This window comes from Aotus nancymaae, unplaced genomic scaffold, assembly GCF_030222135.1.
Source record: "Aotus nancymaae isolate 86718 unplaced genomic scaffold, 86718_ANA_hifiasm-v0.15.2.pri h1tg000210l, whole genome shotgun sequence".
NCBI lineage: Eukaryota > Metazoa > Chordata > Mammalia > Primates > Aotidae > Aotus > Aotus nancymaae.
This window is the reverse complement of record NW_026988625.1, coordinates 2,216,806-2,242,519: the sequence shown is the minus strand read 5'-3', so window position 1 is coordinate 2,242,519 and position 25,714 is coordinate 2,216,806. Positions and strand designations below refer to the sequence as shown.

Sequence of the window (25,714 nt, the reverse complement as noted above, 5' to 3'; positions counted from 1 at the left end):
GGGAGGATAGCTTGAGACCAGGAATTCAAGATCAGCCTGAGCAACACAGCAAGACTCTGTCTCTACAAAAAATTTTAAAAATTGGCCAGGTATGGTGTTACACTCGTGTAGTCCCAGCTACTTGGAGGTTGAGGCAGGAGGATGGCTTGAGCCCAGGAGGTTGAGGGTGCAGTGAACCATGATTGAACCACTGCCTGAATGACAGAGTAAGACTCTGTCTCAAAAAAAAAAAAAAGAAAGAAAGAAAGAAAAGAAAGAAAAAAGTCTCCTTTCCAAATTTATTATAAATTGTGTGATTTTTCAGTTAACCAGCACGCAGGACCAGGGCCAGCCACACTACTGAGATGGGCTGAGCAGAGTGGTGGGCTGTAGGGGGCAGGGGTGGTGCTTGCCTCTGTCCAGGGGTGGCCTGGCAGAGGTTCGGCGGGTCTGCGAGCCTCAGTTTCCCCGCCTCCATGCAGGTGCAGTGTGGAGAACCATAGGAGCCTGGTGCATGCACCACTCTGTGCACCGTCCGAGGGTCCCCTCTCCCACTCAGAACCATGGAATCAGGCCACGGTCCACCTCTTCTTTAATCTTGGACTGGAGGATATACAGGTTGAGAGGGTGGGAGAGTGGCCTGGGCAAGAGGCCCTCGAAGGGATAGAGGGGCCAGTTCAGGGCCACCAGGAGCTCTGGGAAAGGAGGTCAGGGAGGAGGCTCAGCCTCCCATCTGCCCAGCTGGTCTCTGCCACCTCTTCCACGCTCAGCTGGACTCCCCTGCCGGGGGTCCAGATCCTGCCGGAGTACTGGGTCCCCCAGCCACATCCGGCCTGGACGCAGGACCCATGAGGGGACAGGACCTCGGCTCTGGGCGGAGCAGTGTCTTAGTAGCCTGCGGCCTCCCCACCCTTCCTCAGGTCCGAGAAGGCATACACACAGGCCCCTTCCTGGGACACAGCCTGGACCACGTTCAAGAAGAAGCGCCTCTGGGTCTGGTTCTGGCCGCGGTCTTGGAGTCCCCTCTGCACCTCCTGGAGAGGAGAGAAAGCAGGTTCACAGGAGAGGGCAGCTCGGCCCATCTCCAGAAGGGAGAGGCCTCTGCAAGAAATGACAAAAACCATCAAAGGCAAGACTGAGAGGAAGAGGGCCTGAGGACACAGATGGGAGCATGGACGAGAGCCAAAGGCCGGCAGAGGAGAAGCTCGGCCTCCAGGGATTAGGCATAGAGGACACCACCCGGGCCCGAAGACCTCCAGATGCAAGTTCATGTCTGTCCTAGATCCAACGACACCAGGGCCTTGAAGTGCAAATCTGACTTCAGGGGGCTTTCAATGGAGGACGTGGCTTCTCAAGACTTAGACACTGAGGCCAGACGCAGTGGCTCACACCTGTAATCCCAACACTTTGGGAGGCTGAGGAGGGAGGATCACTTGAGGCCAGGAGTTTGAGACCAGCCTGGGCAACACAGCAAGATCCTGTCTCTCAAAAAAAGAGAAAAGCCAGGCGTGGTGATACATACCTATAGTCTCAGCCACTTGGGAGCCAAGGCAGGAGAATCACTTGAGGCCAGGAGTTTGAGACCAGCCAGAGCAATAAAGCAAGACATTGTCTCTACAAGAAAATCAAAATTGGGCTAGGTGTGGTGGCTCACACCTCTAATCTCAGAACTTTGGAGGCCGAGGCAGAAGGATCTTTTGAGCTCAGGAGTTCGAGACCAACCTGGGCAACATAGCAAGATCGTGTCTCTATTAAAAACAAATTTTTTTTTAAGAAAATAAAAATTAGTCGGGTGTGGTGGTGCTATGCCTGTAGTCCTAGCTACTCAGGAGGCTGAGGTAGGAGGATCCCTTAAGTCTAGGAGTTTGAGACTGCAGTGAGCCTTGATTGTGACACACAACTCCAGCCTGGGCAACAGAGCAAGACTGAAACCACTTTTGCAAAATTATGACTGAGATAGTGAAAGAGATCTAACCTAACTGACTCCATCTTGCTTCTAGCCTCCAGGCTATCCTTGCTCATTCCTGGGTGTAGGCTGAACTAACTTTGGGAGAAACTTCATTTATAGTTTAAACAAAGACGGTAATAGGCCTTTCCCAAAGCAGACCTCCTTCTTGCCTGGGGACCAGATTGCCTTTGTAGGACTAACATTAGTCGTTAGATTAGAAATTACGGTTTAGGAGTTATGCAGCTGAAGGTTACAAGATTCTGACCCTCCCTAAACTGCTCCTAAGATTAGTGCTTGAGGTATTTTGCAGACCCTGCACTTGAAGGATCAGCTGGCCCCATCCAGATTGATTAACTGACTCATCTGATCTTGTGGCCCCCACCCAGGAACTGACTCAGTGCAACAAGACAGCTTCGACTCCCTCTGATTTTATGATTTCCAGGATTTTGGGGGGTTTTTGTTTTTGACATGGAGTCTCGCTCTGTCGCCCATGCTGGAGTGCAGTGGCGTGATCTCAGCTCACTGCAACTTCTGCCTCCCAGGTTCAAGCGATTCTCCTGCCTCAGCCTCCTGAGTAGCTGGAATTACAGACACCTGCCACTACGCCCAGCTAATGTTTGTATTTTTAGTGGAGACAGGTTTTCACCATATTGACCAGGATGGTCTTCTGACCTCAGGTGACCTGCCCACCTCAGCTCCCAAAAGTGCTGGGATTACAGGTGTGAGCCACTGCGCCTGGCCACCTGTGCTTGTTTCAAAGATGCCAAGTACCTTGCCCCGGGGCGATGGTCCTCACACACTACCACTCTGTAAAGGGGTGAAAGTCCTAGAGGACAGGGACCTGAGCTACTAGGGCCCCATGTTTCCAGATACCATTTAAAACTAATGACCTGAGAACTTGGCTGGGTGCAGTCACACATGCCTGTGATCCCAGCACTTTGGGAGGCCAAGGCAGGTGGGTCACTTGAGGTTAGGAGTTCCAGACCAGCCTGACCAACATGGCAAACCCTATCTCTACTAATAACACAAAAATTAGCCGGGCGTGGTGGTGTGGGCATGTAATCCCAGCTAGTCGGGAGGCTGAGGCAGAAGAATCACTTGAACCCAGAAGGCAGAGGTTACAATGAGCCGAGATCGCGCCACTGTATTCCAGCCGGGGTGACAGAGTGAAACTGTCTCAACAACAACAACAAACCAAAAAAAAAAAAAAAAAAAAAAAAGACTAATGGCCCCAGAACCTTACACAGCAGGGCCTGAGATTCCGGAGACATCTAGGTACGCAGGCCCCGGCGCTCCGAACTCCTCAAGACCAGGAACTCTGATCCGAGGTCATCAGGTGATGCCACATGGCCTGAGCTGCTGACAGGGCAAGGGACGTCTTTGGAGCCCTGCACATTTGGCTATAAGTTCCCCGTGCCTGACATAATAATTGCTCACTGTCCTTAGACTTGAAGGCCAAGATCCTCACTGCTGAAGCCAAAGCTGGACTTTCAGTGCTCAGAGACTCCATTTCTCAGGGTCCAATGGCCAGACTCCAAGACCCCCAGGATCAAAGACTCTCCTCACCCTAGTCCCTGGGCCTTAGCTGTGAAGGTCCTTAGGGACATAAAGTCTCCAACCCAGAGTTTAGGACGTACTCCATGGAAAGCCCTAGACCTGAGTGGCTGACATTCCAACTCCCCAAGGGAGCTGAGAACCTTAGGTTTGTGAGTCACTGGATTCCATTAATCCCAGTCCCCAGACTGTCATCTCATCTCCCAAATTCTCAGCATTTCAGGTCCTCAGAGTGAAAGGTCCTGAGAATTGATATTCACTAAGACAAAGGTCCTTCAGTCAAGAGTCAAGGGAAGGCCGGGCACAGTGGCTCATGCCTGCAAGTCCAGTACTTTGGGAGGCCAAGGCAGGCAGATCACTTACGGTCAGGAGTTCGAGACCAGCCTGGCCAACATGGGGAAACCTCGTCTTTACTAAAAATACAAATATTAGCCAGCCATGGTGGCACACGCCTGCAGTCCTAGCTCCTTGGGAGGCTGAGGAGGAAGGATCACTTGAGCCCAGGAGGTCAAGGCTATAGTGAGCTGTGATCGCAACACTGCACTCCAGCCTGGGCAACAGAGTGAGATGCTGTTTCAAATATATAGTAATATATACAGAGAGAGAGTAAAAATTACCACCAATGCCCTAGTGCCCCAGAACAAAATCACTTTACAGACTCCCACAGGAAAAACAACCTCTGTTACAAATAAAGTTGCAAATTTAAGTTACAAACCACACAAGGAAAAAGTCACCATGAGAGAGAGTCTGAGAGGCCACAGCCAGGAAAACTCACTTCTGAAAAATGGCATAAACCACAGACCAGAGACCAAGACGCTGAGATCCTTAGCCTGGGAGCAGCGTAGACAACACCCTGCTCTCTGTCTTGGAGGCCATGGAACTGGCCTGGAGGCCACTGGCAGCCTCACCCATCAAGGTCCCCGACTCTTAGGGCCCCCAAAGCTGAAGTGTACCTGGCCTAAGAATCTCAGTGACTGAGTTCCTCCCAGGTGGCTTTGAGCAGCATGGACTTGTGGGGTGGGCTCTGCCCTAGGCATCCAGCTCGGACCTCATCCTCACCTGGCTGAAGCTGGGCTCGTACTCCACACAGCCTTTACTGTTAACATGCAGGATGGGGGCTGCGATGGCCGCTCTCAGGTCAAAGCCAAGCCACAGCTTGTTCACGATGGCCTGGGGGAGAGATGAGGGATGCAGGGAGAAAGGGGGTACCCGCTACCCTATATCAGCCCTCACACCCCCACCCCAGGGAGAATCAGACAGTATACTGCCCAGAAAGGAGAACTCGAGCCAGGAGCCCCAGACTCACCTGGGCCACGGCAGAGATGATGAGCTCCCCGCCAGACCCACCAATCACTAGCTTCGAACCCTGGGCTTTGTTGATCAAGATGGAGGGCACCATGGAGGATGGGGGACGCTCGCCTGGAACTGGGGGCTGGCACCTTCCAGGCACTCCACCCAACCTGTCTCTGTTCTCTGCTTGAGCAAACAGTGGCTTGGCCAGTGTGGTGACCTATCCAGAGATTAGCATGCAGCCCCAGCTCAGCCCCCTCCCTTTCTCGCCTGGTTGTGGGGGGCCCTTGTGGAGCCCAGGTGGGAAGCCTTGTTCTCACCAGGTGAGAGGGTGGTGCCGGAGCCCTGGGGGCATCTCTCGCATAGGTCCAGAAGCTCATTGTTGAGGATGATGCCTGTCCGTGGTGAGTACACCATCGCTCCAAAGCTGCAGCCATGGAGGCAGAGCCTGGGCTGGGGCCCGGGGCTCCCACCAGACACTGCCTGCCCCACCCACCTTGCAGGACCCCCTCCTTTTACAGCTGCCCTTAAACACGCTGGAGCCGCTATTCACTCCCTGGCACCACCCAGGAGAGGCCCCCAAAGACCCACCTGTGCCCCATATCAGAGCACCCTTCTGAGTGAGGCCACCCATTCCCAGGTAAATCTTGGCTCGGGGCCACCCCAACAGCAGCTTTTCCAGCCAGAGATGTCAGGGTGGGGGCCCCTTTTGAAATGGAGGAAAAAGAGGGCAAAAGCAAGGTGCTGCCCCACGGGGACAAGTGAGGGGACATGGGGCTGCGGGGGTGCAGGTCTGGGAGAGGAGGAGTGGCCGCCCCCCTTCCCCCAAGCCCCACGCACGGTGTGTTGATGGTGCTGGTGGCAGCCACGGCGCTGCCATCCTCCCCCAGCACAGACACATGGGACGTGCCTGTCCCATGGCCCCAGGCCCCGGCCAGGCTGTAGTGGCTGAGCTGGTGGTTCCCCCGGCCATCGATCTGCTGGCGGATGAGCTGGGCCAAGGCCTCCCCCAGCAGGTCCCGGGAGGCGTTCTGGGGTGGGTGGGCAGGTGGCAGCGTCAGTGAGGGGCCAGGCGGGGCCCGCAGAACCAAGGGCAGGACGAGCTCAGCCCCACTGGGGCCGTCTCCAGTCTGTCCTTGACCTTGTGGCCAGGCCTCCCTCAAGCCCAGGCTAGGTCTAGACTCTGCCCACCCTCCAGGTCCTTTGAGATATGGTGCCGCTCCTGCACCTGACCCCTGTAACTGCCACCCCGGGGTCCCTTTCAGTCCTGCCCTGGCCTAAAACCACATACATATCCCTCCAACCTCCCCATGCCAGGCCTGACCCTCCATTCATGCCAAGTCCTGAACCAGGGAGGAGGGCAGCCCGCCAGCCCCAGCAACCTCTGCAACTTCACCTGGAGCTTCGGGTGGCTTCGAGGGTCCCCCAGCCTCCACCTCTGCCCTGTGGCAAACTTGAGCGTCTCCACGAGGTGGTGGTACATGTTCACCCTCCCTTCAGGCCTGGCCACAGACTCTGCTGAGAAGTTGAACCCTAGGGAGGGGTTGGGGCACAGGTGGGGGTCACCCTATGTAATATATTAAATGTTGACCCCCCTAGAAACATCCACTCACATCCTAATTCCCAGAACCCGTGAATATTACCTTATACCGCACAAGAGTGACTATTACCTTAAGTGGCAAAATATGGTTAAGATTTTTTTTTTTTTTGAGACAGAGTCTTGCTGTGTTGCCCAGGCTGGAGTGCAATGGTGCAATCTCAGCTCACTACAACCTCTGTCTCCCAGGTTCAAGTGATTCTTGTGCCTCAGCCTCCTGAGTAGCTAAGACTATAGGCGTTCGCCACCACACCCAGCTAGTTTTTTTTGTATTTTTAGTAGAGACGGAGTTTTGCCATGTTGTTCAGGCTGGTCTTGAATTCCTGGCCTCAAGTGATCTGCTTGCCTTGGCCTCTCAAAGTGCTGGGATTAAGGTGTGAGCCACCATGCCTGGGCTTTTTTGTGTTTTTTTGAGAGGGAATCTTGCTCTGTCACCTAGGCTGGAGTGCGTGGCATGATCTCGGCTCACTGCAATCTCTGCCTCCCGGGTTCAAGCGATTCTCCTGCCTCGGCCTCCCAAGTAGCTGGGACTACAGGTGAGTGCCACTACACCTGGCTAATTTTCGTATTTTTAGTAGAGATGCGGCTTCACCGTGTTGGCCAGGCTGGTCTTCAACTCCTGACCTCAAGTGATTCACCCGCCTTAGCCTCCCAAAGTGCTGGGATTACAGCCGTGAGCCACCAGACCTGGCCCAAAGAGGAGATTATCCTGGATTATCTAGATGTGCCCTGAATGTGATCATAGTGTCCTTGTAAGACAGACACACAGAGGAGAGGACACACAGAGCAGAGGAGAAACCAGTATGACCACAGAGGCAGAGACTGGAGTGAGGCAGCCACAAGCCAAGGAATGCTGGCAGCCACCAGAAGCAGGAGGAGGCTGTGAAAATTGTCAAAATGGAGCTGCAGCCCGGTGGGGTGGCTCACTCCTGTAATCCCAGCACTTTGGGAGGGTGGGGCAGGCTGATCACCTGAGGTCAGGAGTTCGAGACCAGTCTCTCCAACATGGTGAAACCCTATCTCTACAAAAATACAAAAATTAGCCGGGCATGATGGCGGGTGCCTGTAATCCCAGCTACTGAGGAGGCTGAGACAGGAGAACAGCTTGAACCTGGGAGGCAGAGGTTGCAGTGAGCCAAGATCATGCTCTTGCACTCCAGCCTGGGCAACAGAGTGAGACTCCATCTCAAAAAAAAAAAAAAATGCACTCTGAAAAATAGAGCCAAGGAAAGGCCATGAAGGGAGGATTCTCGTGCACAAGTGACCCATTCTCCGCCAGGTACTGTGGCTCAGCCTGTAATCCCAGCACTTTGGGAGGCTGATGTGAGAGGATTGAGGTGAAATGATTGCTTGAGTCCAGGAGGTTGAGGCTGCAGTGAGCCTTGACAATGCCACTGCACTCCGGCCCAGGTGACAGAGCAAGACCCTCTCTCAAAAAAAAAAACACCTTACAGCCTCACACAAAGACCATCACAACCTTACACAAAAAATAATTCTGCAAGAACATCTGCCCAGCAATGGCCTGTCCAGCCTTAGACCGTGCCACCCTTATCACTGAGCCTAGTAGCCAAGGATAATCATTTCGAAACAGTTATATACTGAAGCTAAGCTATGAGGACGCAGAGGCATAAGAATGATACATTGGGCTGGGCGCAGCGGCTCACACCTGTAATCCCAGAACTTTGGGAGGCCGAGGCGGGTGGATCACCTGAGGTCAGGAGTTTGAGACCAGCCTGGCCAACATGGTGAAACCCTGTCTCTACTAAAAAAAAAATATAAAAGTTAGCCGGGCACTCAAGCCTGGGTGACAGAGTAAGACTCCATCTCAAAAAAAAAAGAGAGAGAGAGAGAGAATTGTATAATGATGATATAATGGACTCCGGGGACTCAAGGGGAAGGCTGGGAGGGGGTGAGGGCTAAAAGACCGCACACTAGGTACAGCATGCACTGCGCAGGTGATGGTGCACCCAGAGCTCAGAAATCGCCCCGCACACAGTTCACCCTAGCATGGGTATTCCCACTGTGAGGCACACTCTGGAATAAACATCATTTTCTTTGAGAGCCTTGTTCTGTTTTTTATTTAGGTCAACAAGACAGAGAAGAGGTTCTCCCCTGGAGCCCAAGGGAATGCAGTCCTGTGGACACCTAGATACTGAGCTTCTGGCTTCCAGAACTCTGAGAGGACACACTTCTGTTATTTGAAGCCACCAAGCTTGTGGTGATTTGTAACGGCAGACACAGGACACTAATATGAAGCCAGCGCAGGCAGCCCCAGGCCTCGGCACTGCCGGAACCCCCCACAGGCTGCCTTGGGCTGCGCTGAGCTTCACTCCCCGGGTGCACACCCCTGGTGGGCAGCTTACCACCTGCACAGCCCACCTGCTTCTGTGTCTGGGACTGGTCACCTAGTGGGAGGAAGACACTGGACAAATGATGTCGCCCCTTCAGCAAAGCCTCATGTATGGGCCGAGCCGGAGGCCAGCTCTAAAACCCACCATCCTGGTTTCCACAGCCCTGTCTTTGCATTGTGGGTCTGTGAACCCGGTTCATGGATGAGGAGGCTGAACTAGGCCGTGGCTGGGCGTGGAGTCCAGGTTCCCAGGAGGCCAGGGCTCTGGGCAGCGGCTTTACCTCTCAGCACGTTGAGAATGAGGCTGAGAATGGCACCCCCTGCAGGCGACGGCGGTGAGTACAGGGTGTAGTCCCCCAGGGGCACCTCCAGGGCGTCCACCACCTCGGGCTGGAAATTGGCCAGGTCCTGCAGCGTCAGCTGGCTCCCTGGGGTGAGAGAGAGGGCTCCATGAACAGATGGGGAAACTGAGGCAGGGAGGAATAACCACAGGTGACAGGTCACACAATGGGATTCCACTCATCCTCTAGCCTCGTGGACACAGGGTGATGATAGGTCTATAGGCAGCAGCCTCAGGACAGGACCCTTGGAGCCAGATGTGGAGGGGTGGACAGAGACCAGAGGCAGGGAGGGGGAGAGGAAGATGGGAGAGGGAGCTGGCCTTTGAGAGCCTGTGAGGGTGGTCAGCTTAGCTGCCCAAGCCTGCCGTGACCGTCGGTAACTCCCCTCTGCTGGCCCTAACCCGCAGGCTCTGCTGTCCGAGGTCCTGGACCACAGGACTCCTTAGGCTGGCAGTGTGAGGTGCGTGGCCTCTTGGAGCCCAGGCACCACCAGCACTCCCTCAGGGCCTGGGGGGGAGTCTGCCCTCAACCCCCGGCACCCGGACCTTGACTCTTTCTCCAGCAAGAACAGGGTATGGGACCTCAGGGAGGCTGACCTTCCTTGGCAATGTCCTCCACCAGCATCCGGCCCAGCCTCCCTGTATAGAAGACCTCCGCACCCTCTGTGGCCACGGTCTCCAGGGTGGTGGCCAGTGCAGGCCATGGGAGTGGGTCCTGAGGCCTCAGGGGTTCTGTTCCGTTGAAGAAGAGCTGGCTGGGGGGTGGGTGGCAGCCTCAGGGTGGGGCCAGGTCCCAGAGGCAGCCTCACTCCTGCTGGGGCTCTCATGGGTGGAGTCCTCAGGACCCTATAGTGCAGGGCGCCCTGGCCCAGAGTCCCGAGGCACTAGGGTGGACACCACGGGACAGATTCTCTAAGAGGTGGGGGGGCTGACACCACTCACCCCGCTCATGGCCTTGGTCCAGGGAGGGCACATTTCCCACCTAGGGCCTGTCATCCCCTAACTCCTGGGAGGGCCTGTCAGTGGGCTGGGCCAGGTGGGTGAGAGTAGCCGTTGAAGCCCTCCTGCCATGCCCTAGAGAGGGAAAAGGAGGCCGGGGCCCCAGGGCAGGTGGCAGAGCCTAAATCCACACCTTGGAGTCCTGTCACTTGGGCAATGAACTCCCCCCAGCCTGACTTCCTGAGTTATTTGCCACATGGAGCCAGAAGGGCTATGAAAAGTCTTCTCTGTCCTGGCCTTAAGGTCCCCTGCACCCCCTGAGCGTCCACCCTCCAGTGCAGGAGGGACTGAGGCAGAGCTGGGGTGTGGACTGGGCCCAGACAGGATATGGTCTTGAATCCAGGAGCCCAGGGCCACCCTGTGGGGCTCACCGCAAGGTTGACGCCTGCAGGAAAGGCCGCAGGAAGCTGCTGCGCAGGAACTGGCTGAGGACAGGGGGCACCACATGCCCTCCTCGGAGCAGCGCGATGGTGGGCTGGAACAGCTGTGCCCAGGGCAGGCGGCCATGGCGGCGGTGGGCCTCAGCGTATCCGCGGAGCTCCCCGGGCACCCCGATCCACTGGGCCCCTGCACGGCACATCCCAGACCCCCACCCTGTGGCTTCCAGGCCTTCCCAGGGATTTTCCATCACCCCTGCCTGTGGCCCCCCAGCTACAGCAGCCAGAGCTAGCTTTCTGAAGCCCACACCTAATCACGCCCCTCCCTGCTCAAACCACCTGCGGCTCCTCACAAAGTCCACAGCCAGGCCCACGGGGTCCTGCACAAGCTGGCCCCAGACGCCCTGCCCTACCCCGCCCTGCCCCGCCAACCCATCTCCACTGAAGCCTCCAGGCCTTTGTCCAGCCTGGTCCTTCTCCCTGGATCACCTCAGAGAGCCCCTTCCCAAGTGGGGTCTTCCCATTCCCTGCGGTCCATGAGGCACTGCTCCTTTGAGGGGGGTGTTGGTCAGTCCTAGCGGCCTGGGGGATGGGAGTGGGGGACCCCCCCATGGGGCCTCACCTGTGCCCAGTGGCAGAGCCTGTGCACACTGGTCCAGCAGGCTCAGGGTGTGGCTGGCCGGCACTGTCTCCCGCGCGTTGATGACCTCCACCTTCCCTGGAGTAGGGCAGGGCAGGTGAGTGGTCATGGACCCTGCAGACAGCCCCCGGCCTGCTCTAGGCCTCAGTTTCCATCTCTGCATTATGAGATGGACTCGGGGCTAACATAGGGACAGGAGTTGACACAAGGCTTTGCACAGCTGAGGTGAAGGGGGCAGAGCAGGGGACCCAAGACCACCCAGAGATGGACTTGAGCAAATGGGACTGGCTGGTGAAGGGGTTACGCACTGGTGTGCACAAGCCAGTCTTCCCCATGGCAGGTCACGTGTGGGCCCACCTGTCGTCACATTGTAGATGGTGAAGATGACACCTCCGCCCAGGCCCATGCTCTGAGGGTTGACGACGCTGGTGCAGACCAGAGCCGCGATGGTGGCGTCCACGGGGGAGCCCTGCTGCTGGAGGATGGCTCTAGGGGACATGGTACAGAGTCAGCGGTGGGGCTCCCCTCCCTGTCTCCCCATCAGGCTTGCTCAGCTGGCACTCATTGATGAATGGTGACGGAGGTGGCCCATCTACTGCCACCAAACCCCAGGTTAGGTCATAGAACACAAACAGGCTTCCCCATCAAATCCAGCTGCTCACAGGTCCACAACACTCTACAGTTGCAAAGTGTGATGCCATTTACACTGACCTTTGCCATAGATAAGGCGCTTCTCAGTTTGCAAAGTGCTTCTGTTGCCATGGCTCCCAGCAGCTCATATGCCACAGGCAGAACCAGGCCTAGGCCACCTCTCAGTCACTCACAGTGGTCCCAGGAGCCCACCCTGGAACTCCACTCCCCATCTCACTGGGGACAATCTGGCTGCGACTATTTCAAGGCTGGCCTTTGGCAGGTGACCCCAGGATCTTTCCCTGCCACGAGGGCATGAGGCTTGAGCTGATGGGCCCCACAACTTCTCCTGGGGCCCTGAGCCTATGGAAATGCTCTGGCCTAGGCTGGGCTCATTGGCTCACCCCTGTAATCTCAGCACTTGGGGAATCTGTGGCGGGTGGATCATTTGAGGTCAGGAGTTCAAGACCAGCCTGGCCAACATGGTGAAACTCCATCTCTACTAAAAATACAAAAAATTAGCTGAATGTGATGGCAAACACCTGTAATCCCAGTTACTTGGGAGGCTGAGGCAGGAGAATTGCTTGAACCCAGCAGGCAGAGGTTGCAGTGAGCTGAAATCGTGCCACTGTACTCCAGCCTGGGTGACAGAGCAAGACTATCTCAAAAAAAAAAAAAAAAAAAACAGGCCAGGCGTGGTGCTGCACACCTGTAATCCCAGCACTTTGGGAGGCCGAGGCGGGCAGATCACGAGATCAGGAGTTCAAGACCAGCCTGGCCAACATGGTGAAACCCTGTCTCTACTAAAATTAAAAAATTAGCTGGATGTGGTGGCGGGAGCCTGTAATCCCAGCTACTCAGGAGGCTGAGGCAGGAGAATCTCTTGAAATGGTAAGGCAGAGGTTGCAGTGAGCCAAGATCACGCCATTGCACTCCAGCTTGGGTGAAAGAGCAAAACTCCGTCTCGAAAAACAGAAAAGAAAAGAATTGCTCTGACTTACCCCTCCCCATCCGTCCATGGGCAGAAAGAGGTGGGCCCTTCAGCCCTGAGGGGCTGGTCAGCCTGGCCTACATTGTGATGATCCCTGTCCCTGGGGCAGAGCCCTGCACAGCTCACTAAGGGCAACCTTTTCCCTCACACCCAGGAATCCTCCCAGGACCTCAAGAAGCCGGCATTTAAACCCCAGTTGTGAATGGTGAAATGAAGGCCCAAAGAGGGAGTGGACCTGGGTCCCTGCACCCACCCTGTGGGACCTCTGACCGCAGCACCCTTCTTCAGCTCAGGCATCTGTGGCCTGACCTGGCATGTCCATCTGGACGGAAACCCTCCCCAGCTCCTGAGCCAAGTGTCCCTCCCTGGGACCACATGAAGCACACATGGGCTCTGCAGGGACACACATCATCTTGGAATGGGAAAGACAGCACAAAGCCAGAAGCAGGAAATAAACAAGTCAGGCATAAACACTAATTTTTAATAAGAATAAAACACCATAGGCCGGGCGCGGTGGCTCAAGCCTGTAATCCCAGCACTTTGGGAGGCCGAGGCGGGTGGATCACGAGGTCAAGAGATCGAGACCATCCTGGTCAACATGGTGAAACCCCGTCTCTACTAAAAATACAAAAAATTAGCTGGGCACGGTGGCGCGTGCCTGTAATCCCAGCTACTCAGGAGGCTGAGGCAGGAGAATTGCCTGAACCCAGGAGGCGGAGGTTGCGGTGAGCCGAGATCGCGCCATTGCACTCCAGCCTGGGTATCAAGAGCGAAACTCCGTCTCAAAAAAAAAAAAAGGAATAAAACACCATAAACAAAGCCAAATGACAAACTGGGAGAAAAAAACACTTCAAATTCCCTTCCCAGACAAAGTCTTCACCTCCTAACTAAACGGAGTGCACCTTTGCTTTCCCAGCCTGCCTGCTTCCAGCCGAGTCAACTGTCTTGGCTTCCAGGGAAAAATGGGGGCAATGGTACAAAGAGGGCACAGACATGGGTCCCTGCACCCACCTCCCCAACCCTGCCAGGCTTTGGTTTTCCTCCCACCTCCCTGGTCCCTTGATTTTTGGGGCCCCAGTTTTGGTTCTTGGTCCTTATGCATCTATGTCTTCTCCCTGGGTGAGCCCACAGGCTCATGGCACGAGATGCAACCTGTGTGCCGATAACTCCCCGGCTTTATCTCCAGCCAATCCTCTCCTTACACTCCAGATGCTCATCCCCAGCTATGCACAAGATACCCGCTCAGGGTGTCTAAGAAACATTTCAAACACACTGTGATCTTAACTGCTTCCAACCCTCCCCACGAAATGGCTCCTCTCCTAGTCCTTACTGACTTAGAAATTGACACAACCACTCACCCTTTTTGCTCAGTGTCTATACTCTGGAGCCATCCTGGATTGGTCACTTTCTTCCTTCCCCACATCCAACCCACCAGTGACTCCAAATGGAGGTTATACCTCCATCTCCACCACCTCGGTCCAAGCCACCAACCTCTCTCACCTGGGTTATTGCAATGGCCTCCTACCCAGGCCGCAGTGTCTGCCTTGCTCCCTTACATTTTAACAAAATAATCTGTTAAATGTACATCAGACTTCACAGTAATGGGAGACTGTAATTCAGACCACACTTCCTACAGAGAACTAGAAAAGCCCAGCAAATAGAAAACGTGTGCTTAACGGCGTAGGAGGCAGAGAAGCAAAGGGGTGGAGAGAAGCACAGGGCTGCAGAGAAGCAGAGAAGCACAGGGCAGCAGAGAAGCACAGGGCGGCAGAGAAGCACAGGGCTGCAGAGAAGCACAGGGTGGCAGAGAAGCACAGGGCTGCAGAGAAGCACAGGGCTTCAGAGAAGCAGAGAAGCACAGGGCAGCAGAGAAGCACAGGGCTGCAGAGAAGCACAGGGCAGCAGAGAAGCACAGGGCGACAGAGAAGCACAGGGCTGCAGAGAGGCACAGGGCTGCAGAGAAGCACAGGGCAGCAGAGAAGCACAGGGCAGCAGAGAAGCACAGGGCGACAGAGAAGCACAGGGCTGCAGAGAGGCACAGGGCTGCAGAGAAGCAGAGAAGCACAGGGCAGCAGAGAAGCACAGGGCTGCAGAGAAGCACAGGGCAGCAGAGAAGCACAGGGCGGCAGAGAAGCACAGGGCTGCAGAGAAGCACAGGGTGACAGAGAAGCAAGGCTGGCATTCCCCTCAAGGCGACGGCCAAGCCTGGAAGAGGAGGCTAACAGACTGCTCTTCTTTTTTTCTCTCTTTTTTTTAGCTTTTTATTTTTATTTTTTTGAGACAGAGTCTTGCTGTGTCACCAGGTGCCAGGCTAAAGTGCAGTAGCACGATCTTGGCTCACTGCAACCTCCGCTTCCCACGTTCAAGCAATTCTCCTGCCTTGGCCTCCTGAGTAGCTGGGACTACAGGCACACGCCACCATGCCCAGCTAATTTTTGTATTTTTTAGTAGAGAAGGGGTTTCACCATGGTCTCCATCTCTTGACCTCATGATCCCGCCTGCCTCGGCCTCCCAAAGTGCTGGGATTACAGGCGTGAGCCACCTCATCCAGGCTTTAGCTTTTTATTTTGCTGACACAGGGTCTATCATTACTTTTAATGGCAAAAGCCACAATTACAGTCAGGCATGGTGGCTCACGCCTGTAATCCCAGCACTTTGGGAGGCCAAGGAGGATAGATCACGAGGTCAGGAGACCAGGACCATCTTGCCTAACACAGTAAAACCCTGTCTCTACTAAAAATACAAAAAAATTAGCCAGGTGTGGTGGCACACACCTGTAATCTCAGCTACTTGGGAGGCTGAGGCAGGAGAATCACTTGAACCCAGGAGGCAGAGGTTGCAGTGAGCTGAGATCATGCCACTGCACTCCAGCCTGGGCAACAGAGAGATACTCCATCTCAAAAATCAAGAACAAAAAAACACAATTACTTTTGTATCAATCTACTAAATTGCTCATGCTGGTCTCAATTTCCTGGCCTGAAGCCATCCTCCTGCCTCAGACTCCCAAGTAGCTGAGATTGTAGGCATGAGCCACCACACCTGGTCTAGAGCAGGTCTAGAGCACCTGGTCTAGGGCACCTGGTCTAGAGGGAATGCCATAATGCCCACATGTGGGGCGCAGGTTTCTTACTCTAGAAGCGACAGTCAATCAGAAATACAGCCCTCAGGAGCACTGGGTCCAGCTTCAAATCATCTCAATCGCCCAAACTGCATAAAGGAGATCCCAGAATTTGACTCCTAGGTTTCAAATTATTTAATTAATTAATTTATTTATTTATTTTTGAGACAGCATTTCACTCTGTTGCCCAGGCTGGAGTGCAGTGGCACGATCATGACTCAATGCAGCCTCAATCTCCTGGGCTCAAGCAATCCTCCCATCTCAGCCTCCCAAATAGCTGGGACTACAGGCACACACCACCACACCCAGCTAATTTTTATTTTTTGTAGACACGTGGTTTCACCATGTTGCCCAGGCTGATCTTGAACTCCTAGGCTCAAGCAATCTACCTGCCTCAGCCTCCCAAAGTGATGGGATTACAGGCGTGAGTCATCATGCTGGGCCTCTAAATTATTTTTAAAAATTATTTCTGGCCGGGCACAGTGGCTCACGCCTGTAATCCCAGCACTTTGGGAGGCCAAAGCGGGCAGATCACCTGAGGTCAGGAGTTTGAGACCAGCCTGATCAACATGGAGAAACCCCATCTCTACTGAAAATACAAAATTAGCTGGGCATGGTGGCGCATGCCTGTTATCCTAGCTACTTGGGAGGTTGAGGTTGAGGCAGGAGAATCGCTTGAACCCGGGAAGCGAAAGTTGTGGTCAGCTGAGATCACACCATTGCACTCCAGCCTGGGCAACAAGAGCCAAACTCTGTCTCAAAAAAATACATATATATATTTCTAACTATTTTTATACACACTCTCCAGTGCTAAATTAAAAACAACCAAGCCAATAAGGAATTAAGACAGCAGGAACAAAGCTCAAGAGAAAGCATAGGCAACTTTTAAAAAGGCCCATAGGGTCTCCAGATTATGAAACTGTCAGACCACGTGCTGTAAAATAAATACTTTATATCTATATTCAAGGATATAAAAAAAAAAAAAAACAAGAATTTCATCAGGCTAGGCATGGTGGCTCACGCCTGTAATCCCAGTACTTTGGGAGGCTGAGGTGGGCGGATCATGAGGTCAGCAGATCGAGACCATCCTGGCCAACATGGTGAAACCCCGTCTCTATAAAAAATACAAAAAATTAGCTGGGCGTGGTGGCGCATGCCTGTAGTCCCCGCTACTTGGGAGGCTGAGGCAGGGGAATTGCTTGAACCTGGGAGGCGGAGGTTGCAGTGAGCCAAGATCGTGCCATTGCACTCTAGCCTGGTGACAGAGCAAGACTCTGTCTCTGTCTCAAAAAAAAAAAAAGAATTTCATCAGAAAACAGGCAACCATAAAAAATGGAGGCTGAGAGTGGTGACTCACGCCTATAATCCCAGCACTTTGGGTGGTGGAGGCAGGTGAATCATATGTGGCCAGGAGGTCAAGACCAGCCTGGCCAACATGGCAAAACTCCATCTCTACTAAAAATTCAAAAATGAGCTAGGCGTGGTGGTAATCCCAGTTACCCTGGAGGCTGAGGCACGAGAATCAGTTTTTTTTTTTAACTTTTTTTTTTCCGCTCGCCCGCCTGCCCGCCCTGAGAATCACTTGAACCTGGGAGGTGGAGGCTGCAGTGGGTCAAGATCGCTCCACTGCACTCCAGCCTGGGCAACAGATAGAGACTCTGTCTCAAAAAAAAAAAAAAAAAGATGGAATTAGGAACTCAATTTGAAGAGCAGACTAGACGCAAACATAAAAAAAAAAATAGTAAACTGGGCGATCTTTTTTTTTGAGAGAGAGACAGAATCACTCTGTTACCCAGGCTGTAGTACAACGGCATGATCCTGGTTCACTGCAACCTCTGACTCCTGGGTTCAGGCAATTCTCTCGCCTCAGTCTCCCGAGTATCTGAGATTACAGGCATCTACCACCGTGCCCAGCTAATTCGCAGATAGTTTGATACAAAATATACAAATTAAACTACAAAGAAAGAAATAGATACAACATGGAGGAAATGGATTAAGAGACATGGGGGATACTTTAACAAGGTATAAGTCATGTGAAATTGGAGTCTCATAAGGGGAGAAGAGAGAGGATGAGGAAGAGGTGAAGAGATAAAGCTGAGAATTTTCTAAAATGGACAAAAAAGAATCAAGTCATAGAATGAAGAGCCAGTTAAATGCATCAGTGTAAAACTGCTCGAAGCCAAAGACAAAACTTTTTTTTTTTTTTTTTGAGGCAGAGTTTCGCGCGTTACCCAGGCTGGAGTGCAATGGCGCGATCACAGCTCACCGCAACCTCCACCTCCTGGGTTCAGGCAATTCTCCTGCCTCAGCCTCCTGAGTAGCTGGGATTACAGGCACGCGCCACCATGCCCAGCTAATTTTTTGTATTAGTAGAGACGGGGTTTCACCATGTTGACCAGGATGGTCTCGATCTCTTGACCTCGTGATCCACCTGCCTCAGCCTCCCAAAGTGCTGGGATTACAGGCTTGAGCCACCGCGCCCGGCCTTTTTTTTTTTTGAGAAGGAATCTCCCTCTGTTGCCCAGGCTGGAGTGCAATGGCACGATCTCAGCTCACTGCAACCTCTGCCTCCCAGGTTCAAGCGATTCTCCTGCCTCAGCCTCCTGAGTAGCTGGGATTACAGGTGCGTGGCACCACAACTGGCTAATTTTTGTATTTTTAGTAGAGATGGGGTTTCACCATGTTGATCAGGCTGGTCTCAAACTCCTGATCTCATGATCTGCCCACCTCGGCCTCCCAAAGTGCTGGGATTACAGGCGTGAGCCACCACATCCAGCAAGACAAAACTTTTTAAAGCATCCAGAGGAAAAAAGATATTGCCTTTAGGCTGGCGTTGGGGAGTGGCTCACACCTGTAATCCCAGCACTTTGGGAGACTAAGGTGGGCAGATCACCTGAAATGAGGAGTTTAAGACCAGCCTGGCCAACACAGCAAAAATCCGTCTCTACTAAAAATACAAAAATTAGCCGGGTGTGGTGATGGACACCTGTAATCCCAGCTACTTGGGAGGCTAAGGCAGAAAAATCACTTGAACCTAGGAGGTGGAGGTTGCAGTGAGCTGAGATCGTGCCATTGCACTCCAGCCTGGGTGACAGAGTGAGACTCTGTCTAAAAAAAATAAAATAAAATAAAAAATAACAGGCCGGGCATGGTGGCTCAGGCCTGTAAACCCAGCACTTTGGGAGGCTGAGGCGGGCGAATTACCTGAGGTCAGGTGTTCCAGACCAGTCTGACCAACATGGTGAAACCCCGTCTCTACTATAAATACAAAAAAATTAGCTGGAGATGGTGGTATGGACCTGTAATCCCAGCTACTCAGGAGGCTGAGGCAGGGGAATTGTTTGAACCAGGGAGGTGGAGGTTGCAGTGAGCTGAGATTGCGCCACTGACTGCACTCCAGCCTGGGCAACAGAGTGAGACTCTGTCTCAAAAAAAATTAAAATTAAATAAATATGGCTGGGCACAGTGGCTCATGCCTGTAATCCCAGCACTTTGGGAGGCCGAGGCAGATGGATCACCTGAGGTCAGGAGTTCAAGATCAGCCTGACCAACATGGAGAAACCCTGTCTCTACTAAAAATACAAAATTAGCTGGGTGTGGTGGCATATGCCTGTAATCCCAGCTACTCGGGAGGCTGAGGTAGAAGAATCACTTGAACCAGGGAGGTGGAGGTTGTGGTGAGCTGAGATTGAACCACTGCACTCCGGACTAGGCAACAAGAGCGAAACTTTGTCTCAAAAAAAAAAAAAAATACAAAAATTAGTCAGTCATGGTGGCTCACACCTGTAATCCCAGCTACTCGGGCTGAGACAGGAGAATTGCTTGAACCCAGGAAGCAGAGGTTGCAGTGAGCCGAGATTGTGCCACTGCACTCCAGCCTGGGCAACACAGTGAGACTCTGTCTCAAAAAAAAAAAAAAAGTGAAAGTGGAATATATGTATGCTTATTTTGCCCATGACACAGCTCTCAGCTCTCAAGAGATCCTTGACTGTGTGCCCAAAGATAGTTTTTCCCAAAGATATTTTTATAAATAAAAAATAAAGGGTAACAGAAGAGGTAAATGTGTGGGTAAATCTAAATAAATGTTATTGGTATAAAATTATAGTAGTATAGAAAACAATGATATCTTGTGGGGTTTAAAATAAGCAAAACGTACTGAAATATGTATCAGTGAAATTACATATCTGGGATTTGCACTGAAATGATGTTGGGTGGAGGGAGGCAGGAAAGAGTATACATGAAATTAGCCTGGCTGGAAGATTGCTGTTGAAATTGAATGGATACATGGGGCTTCATTGTACAATTCTCTTTACTTTTACATAGCTGTACACTCTCAACATAAATAAGAATTAAAAACACACAAAATGCACAGATACATATATGCATACACATATATTTAAAATACATAAAAATATTAGCATATAAGTCATTGGGGGTAAATTTAGTTCCTGTTGCAAGGTTCTTGTACTGACTAGGGAGAGGATAGAAGTATTAACTCATAGGCTAGGTGCAGTGGCTCACGCCTGTAATCCCAACACTTTGGGATGCTGAGGCAGGCAGATCTCTTAAGGTTAGGAGTTCAAAACCAGCCTGACCAACATGGTGAAACCCTGTCTCTATTAAAAATAAAAATAAAAATAAATTAGCCAGGTGTAGTGGTGCACGCCTGTGGTTCCAGCTACTCAGGAGACTGAGGCAGGAGAACTGCTTGAACCCAGAGGCAGAGGTTACAGTGAGCTGAGATTGCTCCACTGCACTCCAGCCTGGGCAGAAGAGCGAGACTTCCTCTGTCTCAAGAAAAAAAAAAAAGTACTAACTCATGGTAGACTTTGATAAGTCAATGATGCATGTTGTAAGCTCTAAAATAATCTACTATCATCTTTTAAAATAACTCCAGACTGCACAGCTACAAAACTAATAGAGAGGGAGGAAATTGAATAATAAAAATAATAAATGCAAAACAAGATGTAAGAGGAGATAAGAAGAAACAGAATAGGCACAGAAAACAAATTGGTGGTGGCTTTCAACCCAAATAAATTGGTAGTTACATTTAAAAGGACAATCAATAAAAATTAAAATAATTGAAAATAAAACCCAACTAATGTCTTTTATATAAGAATACAGAAAGGTGGAAAATAATGAAAAATATATCATGCACATACTAACCAAGAAAGCTGTATAACCTTTTTTTTTTTGAGGCAGAGCCTCACTCTGTCTCCCAGGCTGCTTGCAGCGACATGATCTTGGCTTACAGCAATCTCTGCCTTCTAGGCTCAAGTGATTCTCCCACCTCAGCCTCACAAGTAGCTGGGACTATACATGTGCCAACTTAGAATTATATTAGCCACACTCGGCTAATTTTCGTATTTTTTGTAGAGGCAGGGTCTCGCCAAGTTGCCCAGGCTGGTCTTGAACTCCTGGGCTTCATCGATCCACCCACCTCTACCTCCCAAAGTGCTGAGATAACAGGCATGAGCCACCATGCCCAGCATAACTATTTTTAATGAAGTAGACTTTAAGAAGAAAAGTATTATTATTGATAAGAGACACATCACAGAAAAGAAGTTACTAGCAGCCAGGTGCGGTGGGTCACGCCTGTAATCCCGGCAATTTGGGAGGCTGAGGCGAGCAGATCACCTGAGGCTGGGAGTATGAGACAAGCCCTTGCAACATGTCAAGACCCTGTCTCTACTAAAAATACAAAAATTAGCTGGGCATGGTGGTGGGAGCCTGTAATTCCAGCTACTAGGGAGGCTGAGGGAGGAGAATCGCTTGAACCCTGGAGGCAGAGGTTGTGATGAGCCGAGATGATGACATTGTCCTCCAGCCTGGGCAACAAGAGAAAAACTCAGTCTCAGAAAAAATAAAAAGAAGTTACTAGCTAGTTTCAGTATTAACATCCAGGAAACTGGAGGTAAAACATCCAGAACTTAACATCCAGGAAACCGGATGTAAAAGTTTTTTTAGAGAAACTAAACCAATAGGTTATACATAGACAGAGAGAGATTTATTTTAGGAATTGGCTCATGTGATTGTGGGACTAGCAAGTTTAAAATCTATAGGGCAAGCCAGCAGGCTATAAATTCAGGTAAGAGCTGATCTCGAAGTCTAGAAGCTAAAATCTGTAGAGCAGTCAGCAGGCCAGATGCCCAGGCAGGACTTCTGTGTTACAGTCTCGAAGCAGAATTCCTGCTTCTCTAGCAAACCTGTTTTTGCTCTTAAGACCTTCAACTGATTGGATGTGGCCCACTCATATGATGGTGGGTAATCTGCTTTACTTGAAGTCAACTGACTGTCAATAATCACATCTATGAAATAACCTCCCAGGAAGATACTGACAAGCGTTTGACCAAATAACGGAGCACCGTAGCTTAGCCAAGTTGACTGACACAAAAATTAACCATTGGGAGCGAATAAAATGTCCAAAAAACCAAAATACTAGGGGTACTATATCTTATATAGCTATCATAATTATGTAAAACATATAATTATAGAATGAAGATATTAAGATAACCATTAGAACAAAAATATAAACTTTTATTTTTTTTGAAACCAAGTCTTGCTCTGTCACCCAGGCTCAAGTGCAGTGGTGCAATTTTGGCTTACTGCAACCTTTGCCTCTCGGGTTCAAGAGATTCTCCTGCCTCAACTTCTAGAGTAGCTGGAATTACAGGTACCCGCCACCATGCCCGGCTAATTTTTGTATTTTTAGTAGAGGCGGGTTTCACCTTGTTGGCCAGGCTGGTCTCGAACTCCTGACCCCAATTATCCACCCACCTCGGCCTCACAAAGTGCTGGGATTATATGCGTGAGCCACCGCGTTTGGCCAAAAATCACCTTTTTTACAAAGATCGAAACAGACATTATGCTGGAGATGAGAGACCTCACTGTCACTATGCTCTTTTTGTATGTCTACTAAACACAGTGCTGGGTCCAGACTCACATAAGCCTTACGGACCCGCACCCAGGGGCTCTGGCTATAGCAGAATCCAAAGAATAAAAGCTGGTGTTGATAGAGTAGGAGACAGGGCCACGCACGGTGGCTCATGCCAGTAATCCCAGCAGTTTGGGAGGCCGAGGTGGGCAGATCATGAGGTCAACAGATCGAGACCATCCTGGCCAACATGGCGAAGCCTCGTCTCTACTGAAAATTCAAAAATTGCCAGGCGTGGTGGCACACTAAGTTTGGCATCAATATGGTGACCTCCCGGGAGTGGGGGACCACCAGGTTACCTAAAGAGAGGTGAACCGGCCCAGGTCTGAAATGAAGCAGGTCAAAACTCCCGTGCTGATCAGTAGTGGGATCGCACCTGTGAATAGCCACTGCACTCCAGCCTGGGCAACATAGCGTGACCCCGTTTCTAAAAAAATAAATGAATAAAAATAAAAAAAATTCAAAAAAATTCAAAAATTAGCTGGGTGTGGTGGCATGTGCCTGTAGTCCCAGCTACTTGGGAGGCTGAGGCAGGAGAATCGCTAGAACCCGGGATGCAGAGGTTGCAGTGAGCCAAGGTCGTGCCACTGCACTCCAGCCTGGTGACAGAGCCAGACTCCGTCTCAAAACAAAAAAAAATCATAGGAGACTGGACTCTGGGAGGGCCTGCTAGTGAGAGGTAAGCACAGAGGGGAGAGATGGAGGCAGGAGCATGGGCTTCTGGTGGCCCCAGCAGACCGTGCGGCAGCGTGGCCAGCAGCCCCTGCAGGGAGGCATATTGGCCAGGAGGACGCTGCAGCAGGCCTCTCGCTGAGGCCCGTAGCCAGCCTGGCCAGGGTCCCAGAGTCCAGTGACCCCTGTTCTGCAGCAGCAGCAGCTGTGGCCAGACCCAGGCTCTCTTCCACTCCCAGCTTCTTAAAACAGGAAGTGGAGAGAGTCGTTTGACAAAACACTGTTGCAAACCACATCCTATCTCTTCACCAAGGGAGAATTGGAGAGAGTGTGGGCGGAGGAAGCATTAGAGCAGAAATCCCTACTCAACCACTGACCCTCACACACACAGCAGAGCATGGGAGACCCCCAAACAGTCACTCGGGGAGGCATAGCAGGTCCAGACTCCACTGGGAGATCTGTGGCAGCAGGTCCCCATTCCCAAAGGCCACGTGCTCATGGGTGGTCTCTGGTGCCTGAGACCCCAGTCTCATTTGCATCTTTGCGACTTCAAGTTTAAGTGGGTGCCGCATTTCTGTATGTCCTCCTGAGCAGAGAAGGAGCACTGCCCGGGGTGGCCTCTGACGTCAATCCCTCAAATCCCTTGGGAGCCACCGGGGAGGCCAAGCAGTCACCAGCCCCCACTTGTCCCTGAGCTGCCATTCGCAGCCCTGTGGAAGGAGACAGAAAGCCCTGAAGATAATCCAAAGGACCAGGTCACGAGGGGCTGGAGGGTGTCATGAGCAATCAGGGCAGGGAAGGATGGACAGATGGGGGAATGGAGGGAGGAAAGAATGAACGAAAAGGTGAATGAATGAACAAAGAGGGAGAACAGCCTCCCTTGCTTTAGTGCTGTTTACAAAGCACTGGAACCCTTCCAATAGCCTGCAAGACAGAACTTCTGGGAAGCAGACCAGGTGGCTGGCAGGAGGGGATGCTTGCCGTGGCTTTTGTGGGCCCAGTGGGAGGCTAGGGGCAGGAAGGGGCATCCTGTGTGTTCCCGCCCTGCAGTGGCAGCGGCAGAGGCCTCCCTTGGGCTGGGCTTCCTGGAAGAGGGTCAGGAAACACCCGCTGTCACCCCTCTCCACCACGCTCTCATCCAGGGCACCAAGTATCAATCACTTAGCTCACGGGACCCAGGCCCTGACTCAGGGAGAGGGAATGTGAGGGGTGGGGCACTAGGTATCCCAGGACTGAGAGATCAGAGATGTGGCCGGCCCCATGCTGGGAGTCGGGGCAGACAGGCTGTGGCAGCATCGTGTGGACCCCAGCAGTCCAGTACCCACACAGGGAGCCTCTGAACCCCTTCACCTATGACCTTGGGAGAAGACCCCAGCCTTGGAGAACTGGAAGGGGCCTGCACCAGCCAGCAGGGTCAGGCGGGGCCAGACTGGTTCCTAAATGGGATATGCAAATGGGCCTCCTGAACCCTGGAGCCAGGCATAGACTTACACACCACCATCATCCCTAAATCCCCATCTGCCCTACAGGCACACCCTGCCACCTGTTCTGTGCAAGGGCCCTGAGGCTGCCTCCTTGTGCCCAAGCCCTGCGGGCAGTGAAGCGCAAACCCAAATGGCTCTTGCTTCCTGGGCCAATGCGCGCGCGCGCGCACACACACACACACACACACACACACACACACACCTTCTCCAGGAGGGGCTGGCTGCCAACGGCCACCCAGCTCCCTCCCACCTCTCACTCACCGTCCAATATCCGAGCAGACCTTGGAATCAGCAGCAACAGCAGCGTGGGCAAAGGCCTGGGGGCCACAGGGGACCTGGTGGCCAGAGAGGATCACAGCCAACACAATGACAGCCAGCGCCAGCCCCAGCCCCAGCAGGGCCAGACCGACCGTGGCGCCACAGCCCCGCGCCATGGCTCCGTAGCCCAGGAGGAGTGGGGAGGCCGGTGGGCAGACAGAGGGACAGATGGGTGGGCAGATGAAGGGACAAGAAGATGCACAGATAGACTCGAAGGTAATTGGACAGATGGACAAACAGGTGGTGCTGGAGACAGACACGAAGATGGATTGACAGACAGTCCAGATAGCTGGACAGAGAGGACAGTAAGAGAAAGATGGTCAGATAGAGACGGGCTTACAGATGGGGGACAGTTAGACAGGTCTGAACTGTGGGCTGCCAGATGGACAGATGGGTGAACGGTTAGATGGCTGGTGGCCGGCAGCTGTGGCAAGCTACTGCCTTCCCCAAGTGCACACTACGGAGTGGCCGAACTCACGCCTCAACTTCCAGT

General features: G+C 52.4%; 1 protein-coding gene across 2 annotated transcripts; it reads right to left on the bottom strand.

Annotated features, from left to right (window-relative positions):
- Window positions 1-264: 264 nt before the first annotated feature.
- On the bottom strand, window positions 265-25,714 carry GGT5 (gamma-glutamyltransferase 5). 2 transcript variants are annotated; one of them, XM_012454138.2, is made up of 12 exons: window positions 25,165-25,714; window positions 11,432-11,562; window positions 11,057-11,152; window positions 10,429-10,624; window positions 9,656-9,813; window positions 9,000-9,146; window positions 6,168-6,304; window positions 5,612-5,802; window positions 5,092-5,198; window positions 4,788-4,954; window positions 4,541-4,651; window positions 265-1,013 (listed from the first exon to the last, which is right to left on the bottom strand). In XM_012454138.2, the coding sequence occupies exons 1-12, from the start codon at window positions 25,335-25,337 to the stop codon at window positions 867-869; spliced, it is 1,761 nt and encodes a 586-aa protein (XP_012309561.1). In that variant the 5' UTR covers window positions 25,338-25,714; the 3' UTR covers window positions 265-866. The 2 variants fall into 2 exon arrangements, with proteins under 2 accessions (XP_012309561.1, XP_064227941.1); XM_064371871.1 differs by lacking the exon at window positions 265-1,013 and having other exon boundaries at window positions 4,788-4,991.

Bases quoted from the DNA above. Each gene is read 5' to 3' on its own strand.
- GGT5 (XM_012454138.2), bottom strand. From the start codon at position 25,337: ATGGCGCGGGGCTGTGGCGCCACGGTCGGTCTGGCCCTGCTGGGGCTG. The intron at 11,153-11,431 runs GTGGGCCCACAC...GCCCTACTCCAG, and splicing joins CATCTACAATGTGACGACAG to GGAAGGTGGAGGTCATCAAC. The intron at 9,814-10,428 runs GTGAGCCCCACA...CCCACCCCCCAG, and splicing joins CTGCAGGCGTCAACCTTGCG to CCAGCTCTTCTTCAACGGAA.